The 14,283-nt window shown below is 38.6% G+C and overlaps 1 protein-coding gene across 2 annotated transcripts in view; it reads right to left on the bottom strand.

The window, feature by feature from the left end:
• Nucleotides 1-629: 629 nt before the first annotated feature.
• LOC129857155 (NXPE family member 3-like) overlaps nt 630-14,283 on the bottom strand; it is a 44,164-nt gene continuing 30,510 nt past the window's right edge. For both annotated transcript variants that reach the window (XM_055925126.1, XM_055925125.1), the window contains 4 exons: nt 12,804-13,579; nt 5,362-5,429; nt 4,679-4,885; nt 630-4,394 (listed from right to left, as the gene is read on the bottom strand). In XM_055925126.1, the coding sequence (XP_055781101.1) occupies nt 3,862-4,394; nt 4,679-4,885; nt 5,362-5,429; nt 12,804-13,579 (1,584 nt within the window). In that variant the 3' untranslated portion in view covers nt 630-3,861. The remainder of the gene's footprint in view (nt 4,395-4,678; nt 4,886-5,361; nt 5,430-12,803; nt 13,580-14,283) is intronic.

The raw sequence follows: 14,283 nt of genomic DNA on the forward strand, positions 1-14,283 counted from the left end.
TAATGACGTATGGAATGACATCACTAGGGCTGGACTTCGGGCATAATAAAATAAATTGGGACTTATCCTATGGGGTAGAACTCAGGAGAAACATCAGTTGTATGTGTGATGTTTGATCTTTGACTTCTGTCTACAGCTGTATTTTGATTAAAATTGTTATGATTTATAGGTGCACATTTTGAGTGTTCCTTATTTGTTACGTAAATAAAACGGACCACAGAAAAACGGAACCAAGTTTATCACCATACCTATTTATTGTGGCCGTTACAATGTTAGCGATAAAAATCTGATCCAGTGATAACATTAAACACAACCGTTGTAAATCAGTTTCCGCTCTCCTGCGGCTGACTTCTCTGCCGCTAGTAGCATCGCATTACAAAGACGTGCCGCTCTGATCTGTGCCACCTTAACTAGGTCTTTCCTTGCAGCACTCGACCACACGACTGGACAATAATCAAGATAAGACAAAACTAGAGCCTGCAGGACTTGCTTTATGGCAGTGTTGGAAAAAGTACCCAATTGTCATACTTGAGTAAAAGATAGCTTCAAAGAAAATGATTCAAGTAAAAGTGAAAGTCACTCAGTTGTCACGATCGTCGTTAGGTGAAAGAGAGGACCAAGGCGCAGTGTGATATAAATACATCTTCTTTTTAATAGAAGAAGAAACGAACACGAACACTAATACAAACTAGACAAAACAACAAACGACCGTGAAGCTATCAAACGAAAGTGCAGACACACGCAACTAACGTCAAGACATAGACAATTACCCACAACCTACCTAATGCCTATGGCTGCCTAAATATGTCTCTCAATCAGAGACAACGATAGACAGCGGTCTCTAATTGAGAACCAATCCAGGCAACCATAGACTTACATAAACACCTACACTGAACACAACCCAATGAACTCTACAAAACCCCCTAGACAATACACACACCCTACACTAGACAAAAAACACACAAACATCCCCCATGTCACACCCTGACCTAACTAAAATAATAAAGAAAACAAAGATAACTAAGGCCAGAGCGTGACATCAGTAAAAAACAACTTTAGTAAAAGTCTGAAAGTGTTTTTAAAAAATATATTTAAGTATCAAAAGTAAATATAAGAGTATAAATAATTTCAAAGCAAAGGAGACGGACACATTTTCTGGTGTTTAATTTATTTACAGATAGCCAGGGGCACGCTCCAAGTCTCAGGCATCATTTACAAACGAGGCATGTGTTTAGTGAGTCCACCAGATCAGAGTCATTAGGAATGACCAGGGATGTTCTCTGGATAAGTGTATGAATTAGACAATTTTCTGGTCCTGCTTATCATTCAAAATGTAACGAGTACTTTTGAGTGTCAGGGAAAATGTATGGAGTAAAAAGTAAGTAATTTTCTTTGGGAATGTAGTGAAGTAAAAGTAGTCAAAAATATTGATAGTAAAGTAAAGTACAGATACCCCAAACAATTACTTAAGTAGTACTTTAAAGCATTACTCCTTAAAACCTGTTTGGGATAGGGGGCAGCATTTTCACGTTCAGGTGAAAAGCATGCCCAGAGTAAACTGTCTGCTACTCTGACCCAGAAGCTAATACAGTATATGCATATTATTAGTAGTATTGGACAAAAACACTCTGAAGTTTCAAAAACTGTTTGAATGATGTCTGTGAGTATAACAGGACTCATATGGTAGGCAAAAACCTGAGAAAAATCCAACCAGGAAGTGGGAAATCTGAGGTTTGTAGTTTTTCAACTCATTGCCTATCAAATATACAGTGTCTATGGGGTCATATTGCACTTCCTATTGCTTCCACTAGATGTCAACAGTCTTTAGAACCTTGTTTGATGCTTCTACTGTAAATGAGGGGGGAATGGGAGCTGAACGAGTCAGGGGTCTGGTAGAATGGCATGAGCTGGTCAAGCGCGCTCACGTGAGAGCGACCTGCGTTCCATCGCAATTCTAAAGACAAAGGAATTCTCCGGTTTGAAAATTATTGAAGATTTATGTTAAAAACAACCTAAAGATTGATTCTATACATCGTTTGACATGTTTCTACGGACTGTAACGGAACTTTTTAACTTTTCGTCTGGACCTAGTGATCGCGCGTTATGAATTTGGATTTGTGAACTCAAGACGCGAACAACAAGGAGGTATTTGGACATAAATTATGGACTTTATCGAACTAAACAAACATTTATTGTGGAACTGGGATTCCTGGGAGTGCATTCTGATGAAGATCATCAAAGGTAAGTGAATATTTATAATGCTATTTCTGACTTCTGTTGACTCCGCAACATGGCGGATAAATGTTTGGCTTGTTTTGGTCTCAGATTATACTCAGATTATTGCATGGTTTGCTTTTTCCGTAAAGCTTTTTTGAACTCTGACAAAGCGGTTGCATTAAGGAGAAGTATATTTTCAATACAAGTATAAGTTTATTATGAGTATTTCTGTAAATTGATGTGGCTCTGTGCAAATTCACGGGATGTTTTGGAGGCAAAGCCAAATGTAAACTGAGGTTTTTGGATATAAAAATGAACTTGATCGAACAAAACATACATGTATTGTGTAACATGTTGTCCCGGGAGTGTCATCTGATGAAGAATATCAAAGGTTAGTGATTCATTTTATCTCTATTTCTGCTTTTTTGACTCCTCTCTTTGGTTAGAAAATGGCTGTATGCTTTCTGTGACTAGGTGCTGACCTAACATAATGACATGTTGTGCTTTCGCCAAAGAGCCTTTTTGAAATCGGACACTGTGGTTGGATTAACGAGAAGTTTATCTTTAAAATGGTGTCTAGTTCTTGTATGTTGGAGAAATTTGAGTTATGAGATTTCTGTTGTTTGAATTTGGCGCCCTGCAATTTCATTGGCTGTTAGCGAGGGGTTCCCAGACAGGTTAATTACTTTACACCACTGCTTTTTGGAGTATTTGTACCATATATATTGGGCCTTTAAACAAACAATTTCTCTTTAGCATACAGAGGAACTGGTCTGCTGAGAAAGATAACCATCAAAAATGGTTGCAGCCAAACTTCTAAGTAACTGCCTTTATTTTAACTTAAAAGAAAAGTTATTTAAAGATATATATATTTAAGTTTAAATTGAGGGACTGCAGAGAAGAATGGGAGAAACCCCCCAAATACAGGTGTGCCAAGCTTGTAGCATCATACCCAAGAACACTCAAGGCTGTAATCGCTGCCAAAGGTGCTTCAACAAAGTACTGAGTAAACAACAATCTAACAATAGATTGTGTCACTTGCTTTTCTATAATTTGTGGATAAAAATATAAGAATAAAGGTATCTGTGACATCACAGGGTAAGATTAAAACACTGTGATTTTCAAAACCTGCAACGAGTTTCTTACCGTAAATCTCATGTGTCCTTCTCAATTGCATATAATGTATCTAACAGTAAATTCACATAATCTGTATTAAGTGTCAATAATAATCTATCAAATTATATTTAAATGAAAATCTAATGAAGTGCTTAAATTACAACCAGGAGCACTAAGTATCAGCACTTCTCTTGAATTGATTTTCTGTGGATATTAATAGTTATGCTATTCTCAGAAATGTGTGAGAAACAGAAATTATTAAGGTTGAGGGGATTTTGGTTGTAAACAAAACATTGAGCTCTGTGGTCTGCCATAGTTTTGAAAAGTTTTCATAGGTAAAATAGTTTTTATTTTAAAATAAGGCAATTTAGACAAGCTTTACATTCATTTTGAATAAGGCAAACCGTTTTTAAAGGAATTATCGTCTTAACATTACAATCCCTTTTCCCATATACTGTAGATTCCTTTGGGAGAGCATTTTGTATACAGTAAGGCACAATGTTACTACAGGCATGACTTCAAATTTTTTCACTGCGGACAAACAAAGGACAGGAAGAGATCCACTTCATTTTGGATCACCACAGAGGGCGGGTGAATGTTGTCCGGAGAATAGTGGCAGGAAGTCATCTGCCAAACGTCAATGAGGACCAGAGGCAAGTCCCTGAATATTTCCCTGAGTGCCATGTCGAGCTGCCAGGAGAGCCAGTCGCTGCCATACACATCCTTGTAGCCCGTGTTGGCTGACTTGATCACCACCAGAGTAGTGGGAGATCGTCTTAGGAGCGACGCCACAGCCTTACGGATGACGACCAGACGGTGTGCGTACATAGCCAGTGGGTACGTGGTGAAATGAGCCCAGATGGTGAAGACGACTACAGAGTGTGCACCCCCTGCCAAACCCTCCACCTCCCTGGCGATGTAGTGTAGGTCAGCCCAGGGGGTCTTGCTTGTCCGTATAGGTATCCCATGGGCCCGCCAGATGATACGGGTGTTATACTGGGTGTCAACTGCCTCAAAGGGGCCCGATTTGCTTGATGTGTGAAGGTTCAGGCGTTTCAATGCTGCAGAAGGATCATACATTTAATGCAAATATATTAATTCAGACAAACAATGCGCGGGGATATGTATTTCAAATATGATATGCATTAATTAACCAAAGAAGTTATAAAGGTTATTATTACACTTTTGCCAAATACCGTGACTTACATGGGTGTCTTTGCATTCAACAATACCAGTTGTATAATTGCCTGGACAAAGCTTTATTAACCCATGTAAACCCATTTGAACACATAGACTTGACTACAAACATATTGACATAATAAACTGATTACAAACTATATCATACTTGGCACAGTTTCCTCCAGGTAGTCGAACCACTGACGGAGAGTAGAGTCACCCATCATAAGGATCTGTTTGTCCTTCAGGCATCCAGATATCAGTTTAGCTGAGGGAAAGGATTTTGAGTCACACACCAGGGACGTCCAGTGATCCTGGAGGTAGAATCCAGCTGGTACTGAGGTGTGCAAACCAGGACGGCATTTTGTTTGTGATCCTAGAGAGAGAAAAAATACTTTCAGGCCTATGTTAGAACAACATGGGATTAATAGATAACAGTGGGTTAATAATTAATCATATGCGTTAGGCTAAAGCATGTGATTAATTTGAAATGTTTTTATATATCCTCATTTTGACATTCATTGTGATAACACACAACTAATCATGTGATTAATTAAAATATTTTTAATATTAACATAAATAATTCAAATGATTGTTAAACAAGCTTTCACCTTAGAGTAATGTCGTCAAAACAAATTGTACTGGCAAATGACCTTGCATCACCTTGAAGCAACCATTATGTGCAATCATTGTAGTTATGTTTTTTTTTTTTCTGAAAGTCAAAGCTGTAAGAAACACATACGGATGTCTCTGCAAAACTCTTGTGAGTTACAGTCAGTTAGCTAGGCCTATGTCAGACTTGGCTGTTGGTTCATAAGATAAGCAAAGGAGAAGTAATTTGGAACAATTTACGGATTTCATTGTCCTGTTGCTGGACATCGATAGCTGAATCGTCACCTGGTACAATAATGTTTGTGGAACTGCAGAGAAGAAGGAACTGTTAGTTTACAATTATTTTAAACGTTGTTAACAAGTAACCAAAAAGTGTTTGAGTTTTTGTTCTTAGTACTGTTTACTACGTGGCTGCTGTGCCATATGTTTCAACATCTTTGCTGCAAGAAACTTTCATGTTTCACACCAGATATATATATGTATATTATAATGGTTTCAATCACTAACGGTTGAATGTGGGCTGGTCTGACCTAATTCCAATAAGGGAAATTTCCCCCAAAATTACAATTTTGTGTTGTTGCTATAAGTATTTAGGTATTTCCTACACATTCGCATTTTATGTCACGCTTATCTGACTGTATAGCGGTGAGCAAAATAGGACGTACAATTTAATGACATCATAACATTGTATTCTTAAGATGACTAAAAGTTAATTCTGCATAGAGTCATTTTCGGCATCAAATGGGAAACCTTCCAAGCAAATCAAACTGTAATACATTACACATTACAAATTATCATTAACCTCTACAGGATTGATTGGTCCCACTCGAATCGCTTGAGCTAACATAGGCTAATGCAATTAGCATGAGGTTGAAAGTAACAAGAACATTTCCCAGGACATAGACATATCTGATATTGGCAGAAAGCTTAAATTCTTGTTAACCTCTCTAGGGTATGTGGGACGGTAGCGTCTCACCTCGTCAACAGCCAGTGAAACTGCAGGGCGCCAAATTCAAAACAACAGAAATCCCATAATTAAAATTCCTCAAACATACATGTATTTTACACAATTTTAAAGATACACTTGTTGTAAATTTCAAAAAGGCTTTACGACGAAAGCAAACCATGCGATTATGTTAGGTCAGAGCCAAGTCACAGGAAAACACAACCATTTTTCCAGCCAAAGAGAGGAGTCACAAAAAGCAGAAATATAGATAAAATTAATCACTAACCTTTGATGATCTTCATCAGATGACACTCATAGGACTTCATGTTACACAATGCATGTATGTTTTGTTCGGTAAAGTTCATATTTATATCGAAAAATTGCAGTTTACATTGGCGCGTTATGTTCGGTAGTTCCAAAACATCCGGTGATTTTGCAGAGAGCCACATCAATTTACAGAAATAGTTATCATAAATGTTGATGAAAATACAAGTGTCATACATGGAATTTTAGATCCACTTATCCTTAATGCAACCGCTGTATCAAATGTCAAAAAACTTTACGGAAAAAGCAAACCATGCAATAATCTGAGTACGGCGCTCAGACGACAAATCAACCCAAAGAGATATCCGCCATGTTGGAGTCAACAGAAGTCAGAAATAGCATTATAAATATTCACTTACCTTTGATGATCTTCATCAGAATGCACTCCCAGGAATCCCAGTTCCACAATAAATGTTAGTTTTGTTCGATAAAGTCCATAATTTATGTCCAAATTCCTCCTTGTTGTTCGCGCGTTCAGTACACAATCTAAACTCACGACGCGCGGGCAGGTCCAGGCAAAAGTTCTGACGAAAAGTCATATTACAGTCCATAGAAACATGTCAAACGAAGTATAGAATCAATCTTTAGCATGATTTTAACATAAATCTTCAATAATGTTCCAACCGGAGAATTCCTTTGTCTTCAGAAATGCGATGTAACTCAAGCTAACTCTCACATGAACGCGCACGGTCAGCGCATGGTCAGCTCATGGCAGACCTTATTCAATCCCATCTCATTCGCCCCCACCTCACAGTAGAAGCATCATACAAGGTTCTAAAGACTGTTGACATCTAGTGGAAGCCTTAGGAAGTGCAACATGACCCCATTTCCACTGTATCTTGGATAAGCAAAGAGTTGAAAAACTGAAAACCTCAGATTTCCCACTTTCTGGTTGGATTTTTTCTCAGGTTTTTGCCTGCCATATGAGTTCTGTTATACTCACAGACATCATTCAAACAGTTTTAGAAACTTCAGTGTGTTTTCTATCCGAATCTACTATTAATATGCATATCCTATCATCTGGGCCTGAGTAGCAGGCAGTTTACTCTGGGCACGCTTTTCATCCGGATGTGAAAATACTGCCCCCTACCCCAAAGAAGTTAATCTAACCACACTGTCCAATTTACAGTAGCTATTACAGTGAAATAATACCATGTCATTGTTTGCGGAGAGTGCAGTTATGAACTTCAAAAGTTATTAATAAACCAATTAGGCACATTTGGGCAGTGTTGATACAACATTTTGAACAGAAATGCAATGGTTAATTGCATCACTCTAAAACTTTGCACACACACTGCTGCCATCTAGTGACCAACATCTAAATTGCTCCTAGGCTGGAATAATACACTATGGCCTTTCTTTTGCATTTCAAAGATGGTACAAAAAAATTAAAAAAATAATAATAAAACGTGCATGGTCTTTTCTTTGTATTATCTTTTACCAAATCTAATGTTATATTCTCCTACATTCATTTCACATTTCCACAAATTTCTAAATGTTTACTTTAATGGTATCAAGAATATGCATATCCTTACTTCAGGTCCTGAGCTACAGGCTGTTAGATTTGGGTATGTCCTTTTAGGCAAAACATTTTTTTTAAAGAGGCCGATTCTTAAGAGGTTTTTAACCAAAGGGCCTTGGTAACTACATTCCATTCACCTCATATCAGTCCACATACAGTAATACACTACCATTCAAAAGCTAATCCAAGTTTATCATTTTAAAAGGCTAATTGATCATTAGAAAACCCTTTTGCAATTATGTTATCACAGCTAAAACTGGCCTTCTTTAGACTAGTTGAGTATCTGGAGCATCAGCATTTGTAGGTTCGATTACAGGCCCAAATGGCCAGAAACAAAGTACTTTCTTCTGAAACTCATCAGTCTATTCATGTTCCGAGAAATTAAGGCTACTCCATGCGAGAAATTGCCAAGAAACTGAAGATCTCGTACAATGCTGTGTACTACTCCCTTCACAGAACAGCGCAAACTGTCTCTAACCAGAATAGAAAGAGGAGTGGGAGGCCCCGGTGCACAACAGAGCAAGAGGACAAGTACATTAGAGTGTCTAGTTTGAGAAACAGACACCTCACAAGTCTTCAACTGGCAGCATCATTAAATAGTACCCGCAAAATACCAGTCTCAATGTCAACAGTGAAGAGGCGACTCCGGGATGCTGGCCTTCTAGGCAGAGTTGCAAATAGAAAAAGCCATATCTCAGACTGGCCAATAAAAATAAAACATTAAGATGGGCAAAAGAACAGAGACACTGGACAGAGGAAGTGTCACGCCCTGACCTTAGAGATCCTTATTTATTCTCTATGTTTGGTTAGGTCAGGGTGTGACTCGGTTGGGAAAATCTATGTTTTCTATTTCTTTGTTGTTTTGCCGTGTGTGGTTCCCAATCAGAGGCAGCTGTCTATCGTTGTCTCTGATTGGGGATCATATATAAGTTGTCATTTTCCGTTTGGGTTTTGTGGGGTGTTGTTTTCTGTTTAGGTTGTTTCCCTGACAGAACTGTGCGCTTTCGTTTTCTCCGTTTGTCATTTTGTTTGAGTGTTTTTGTGAACATTAAATTATGAACACTTTCCACGCTGCGCTTTGGTCTCATTCCGACGACGAACGTTACAGGAAGATTGTAAAAAAGTGTCATGGACAGACAAATCTGAGTCTGAGGTGTTCGGATCACAAAGAAGAACATTCGTGAGACGCAGAAAAAATGAAAAGATGCTGGAAGAGTGCTTGACGCCATCTGTCAAGCACTCCAAGCAATGTGATGGCCTGAGGGTGCTTTGGTGGAGGTAAAGTTGGAGATTTGTACAGGATTAAAGGGATCTTGAAGAAGGAAGGCTATCCCTCCATTTTGCAATGCCATGTCATACCCTGTGGACGGTGCTTATTTGGAGACAATTTCCTCCTACGACAGGACAATGACCCAAAACACAGCTCCAAACTATGCAAGAACTATTTATGGAAGAAGCAGTCAGCTGGTATTCTGTCTATAATGGAGTGGCCAGCACATCTCAACCCTATTGAGCTGTGCCCATCCAGCCAATCCAACTTGTGGGAGGTGTTTCAGGAAGCATGGGGTGAAATCTCTTCAGATTACCTCAACAAATTGACAACTAGAATGCCAAAGGTTTGCAAGGCTGTAATTGCTGCAAATGGAGGATTCTTTGACATAAGCAAAGTTTGAAGGACACAATTATTATTTCAATTAAAAATCATTATTTATAACCTTGTCAACGTCTTGACTACATTTCCTATTCATTTTGCAACTCATTTCATGTATGTTTTCATGGAAAACAAGTACATTTCTAAGTGACCCCAAACGGTATTGTACAATGTAGTATCCTACTGGCTACATTGTACAATCTCACTAAAGAATGAATTGAAATTATCTACATTTGCTCTTTTTTAAAAGCGCTTTAGAAGTTGAGCGTATTATTATTAATAATAAATATAGACCTACTATGTATTGTAGTTCACAGCTCAATTGAAAATGACCCTACAAAGCAACACACACTAATACTGTATACTGTATCCTCCTTCCCACTGCTCCCTTCCTTAGTGGGACCACTCCTTAAAACCAGAGGAAGGCCTCTAAATGTCATAAAACATCATTCACTCTTGCAGGACATTCTACTACTGTTACCTCTTTCTGTTTGGCCTTGCCCTAGGGACCCTCACTGCCCAGCAAATCTTACTGCAGCACATCAGCTGATAATCCAATCTTGAATAAACAACAATTGTTTGGTCTGTCACCCCATACATTTTTCTTCTAAATTAAAATATTTGCATTAAACCAATAAGGTTTTCTTTGAATAAGTCTTTTAGTTATTCTTCTTCATGCAATATAGCAATTTTTTGTCATTTGGGGGGATTTTGTTTGGGTTTAACATAAACTTCTGTAGTTTTGTCATACTGTTCTTATTTAGCAGTATTAATCCAAACTAGCCACGCCCTGCCCTTATGGGCGGTAAATCATCTGAAATAATACATTTGATTCAATGCAACTTCATCTTTGAGAACTGACAGTGAAGAACCCACCACAGAATTTTCACCTCAATAACCTCCCTGCAAATATATATTTTTGTGTTTATTCTCTTTAGCTTTTTGGTCTGCATATGCCTCAACTCTGTCCTAAATTTAATGTGGTATCATGGCTTGAGTTCCATGTTCTATGTTATCCAATAGGACACCTAAGGCCAGCTAATTGTTTTTGGTCCTGGATGTGCATTGCACACATCTAAGCTTGGAGTGAAGGTTATATTTCGCCCTCTATGTGTTGACCGACTAATCTACCAGCTCAGTTTGTGGCTAACATAATTGTAATATGGATAGTATTGTGTATAATTGCATATAAACCCTGTGAGTCGTAGAAATTTGCACATACTGTGCCTTTAGAAAAAAGTCACACCGTTTGACTTTTCCATATTTTGTTGTTTTACAGCCTGAATTTCAAATTTATTAAATTCAGATTTTTCATCACTGGTCTACACACAATTCCCCATAATATCAAAGTGAAATTATGTTTTTCAAATTTTTTTACAAATGAGTTAAACAGAAAGCTAAAATGTCTTGATTCATTAAGTATTCAACCCCGTTGTTATGGCAAGTCTTAATAAGTTCAGGAGCAAAAATCCACTTAACAAGTCACATAATAAGTGGCATGGACTCACTCTGTGTGCAATAATAGTGTTTAACATGATTTTTGATTGACTACCTCATCTCTGTACCCCACACGTACAATTATCTGTCAGGTCCCTCTGTCGAGCAGTGAATTTCAAACACAGATCCAACCACAAAGACCAGGGAGGTTTTCCAATGCCTCGCAAAGATGGGCACCTAATGGTAGATGGGTAAAAGAACAGGCATTGGACTATCCCTTTGAGCATGGTGAAGTTAATAGTTACACTTTGGATGGTGTATCAAAACACCCAGTCACTACAAAGATACAGGTGTCCTTCCTGCCAATGGTGACTTTAAAACAGTTACAGAGTTAAATGGCTGTGATAGGACAAAACTGAGAATGGATCAACAACATTGTAGTTACTCCACAATACTAACCTAATTGACAGAGTGAAAATAAGGAAGCCTGTACAGTATAATATAGTCCAAAACATTCATCCTGTTTACAACAAGGTACTAAAGTAATACTGCAAAGCAATTAACGTTTTGTCCTGAATACAAAGTGTTATGTATAGGTAAAATCCAAAACAAAACATTACTGAGTACCACTCTCCATATTTTCAAGCATAGCGGTGGCTGCATCATGTCATGGGTATGCTCGTAATCATTAAGCCCTGGTTAGCAGTGGTGAAAAAAGTACCTAAATGTCATACTTGAGTAAAAGTAAAGATACCTTAATAGAAAATTACTCAAGTAAAAGTAAAATTCAACATGTAAAACCCTAATTGATTAAAAGTCTAAAAGTATTTTGGTTCAAATATACTTAAATATCAAAAGTAAATGTAATTGCTAAAATGAATTTAAGTATCAAAAGGTAAAGCATAAATCATTTAAATTAACTTATATTAAGCAAACCAGACGGCACCATTTTCTTGTTTTTTTTAATTGACGGATAGCCAGGGGCACACTCCAACACTCAGATATAACTTATAAATGAACATTTGTGTTTAGTGAGTCCGCCAGATCAGAGGCAATAGGGATGACCAGGGATGTTCTCTTGAGAAGTGCATGAATTGGACCTTTTTCCTGTCCGGCTAAGCATTCAAAATTTAAGGAGTACTTATGGGTGTCAGGGAAAATGTCTGGAGTAAAAAGCACATTATCTTCTTCGGGAATGTTGTCAAGTTAAAGTAACAGTTGTCAAAAACCAATATAGTAAATAAAACTGCTGGGGAGTCTTTAACAAAACAGAATGGAGCTAAGCACAGGAAAATCCTAGGGGAAAACATGGTTCAGTCTCCTTTCCAACAGACACTGCGAAATTCAAATTTCAGCAGGACAATAACGTAAAAATCAAGGCCAAATATATACTGGAGTTGCTTACCAAGAAGACAGTGAATGTTCCTGAGTGGCCGAGTTACAGTTTTGACTTAAATCTGCTTGAAAATATATGGCAAGACTTTTAAAGGGATATATATGATAAACAACCATTAACAGAGCTTGAAGAATTCTGAAAATAATAATGGGCAAATATTGCACAATGCAGGTGTGGAAAGCTTACCCAGAACGCGTGTGAATCTTATGTAAATTATATTTCTGTATTTAATTTTCAATACATTTGCAAAAAGTCTAAAAACATGTTTCCACTATGTCATTATGGGGTATTTTGTGTAGATGGGTCAGAAAACAAATCCATTTAATCCATTTTCAATTCAAGCTGTAACAAAGAAAATTGGAATAAGTCAAGGAGTATGAATATTTTCTGAAGGTACTGTATCTACCTCTTAAGAAGGGTCGTCTCCATCTTGGAGAGTACTGCCTGGTAACCGCCCATGCTGTGGTAGGTCAAAGCATGGCAAGGCAGGGAAGATGGCCGACGACAGAACCAGGTCTCCCCAGTGACTGGCTCTCTGTACTCACAGCAACACTGTGACTCGTTCCCCACCAGCCTAGGACTTCTCTGGGCATTGCACATCACCGTTTCCTGCTCGCCACCCTTCTCAAAGTAGCCTTGGAAGTAGACCTTATCTGGGTCCTGTTCCCTTTGCCGACACAGTACCTGCACGGCCTCGCTGGAGTGCACTAGCCGGATGGACACCTTGGCAGGTCCGGGCCAATGCAGGGCCAAGCGGGCAGTGTAGGTGCCATTAAAGTGGTCTGTTACAGCTCCATAAGTACTGGCCTTAAGTTCTGAGTTAAACAACTTGGCCTGAAAAAAGTCCCCTCCATAGGTTTTGATCCTGTTTTTAGTATCTCTAGCTGTCAAAATCACATCTATAAACCCTCCAACTGTGTGGTTTGAATTGGGGTTGACAACAGAGAATGAGCACTTAGTGGGGTTTGTGGCCTCATCTGTGGATAAGAAGACAACAGGCGGTAATGACCATTGTAGCTCTGTGAGCAGAGATTCCCATTCCTCTTTACTTATGAAGGAGTCATTGGTTGGTGTAAATGTCCTGTTGGTGATTCCACTACAATGACTTGGGAAGCTAGTGTGGTTGTATTTGAGATGATTGGATGGTGACACATTCAGTAGGCACTGGTTGAATTGACATACCTACAGTGAGACAAAGAGACAATCTGTTTATCACCAAACAAACTATTGGCCTAGACATTATGTTGACTAAAGCCATAAGGCACATAGAAAGTGTACCTTAATACCTCTTGAGCTTAGTATAGCTGTCTTACCCCCTCAAACACAGTGCATTCGGAAAGTATTTAGACGCCTTGACCTTTTCCACATTTTGACAAGTCACAGCCTTCTTCTAAAATTGATTAAATTGTTTTTTCCCCTCATCAATCTACACACACAATACCTCATAGTGACAAAGCAAAAACGGGTTAAGAAATTTTAGCAAATGTATTAAAATGTAAAACTGAAATATCACATTTACATAAGTATTCAGACGCTTTATACTCAGGACTTTTGTTGAAGCACCTTTGGCAGGGATTACAGCCTTGAGTCTTCTTGGGTATGACGCTAGAAGCTTGGCACACCTGTATTTGGGGAGTTTCTCCCCTTCTTCTCTGCAGATCCTCTCAAGCTCTTGTCAGGTTGCATGGGGAGCGTTGCTGCACAGGTATTTTCAGGTCTCTCCAGAGATGTTCGATTGGGTTCAAGTCCAGGCTCTGGCTGGGCTACTCAAGGACATTCAGAGACTTGTCCCGAAGCCACTCCTGTGTTGTCTTGGCTGTATGCTTACGGTCATTGTCCTGTTGTAAGGTGAACCTTCACCCCAGTCTGAGGTCCTGAGTGCTCTA

This window comes from Salvelinus fontinalis, chromosome 6 (assembly GCF_029448725.1).
Source record: "Salvelinus fontinalis isolate EN_2023a chromosome 6, ASM2944872v1, whole genome shotgun sequence".
NCBI classification, from domain to species: Eukaryota; Metazoa; Chordata; class Actinopteri; order Salmoniformes; family Salmonidae; genus Salvelinus; species Salvelinus fontinalis.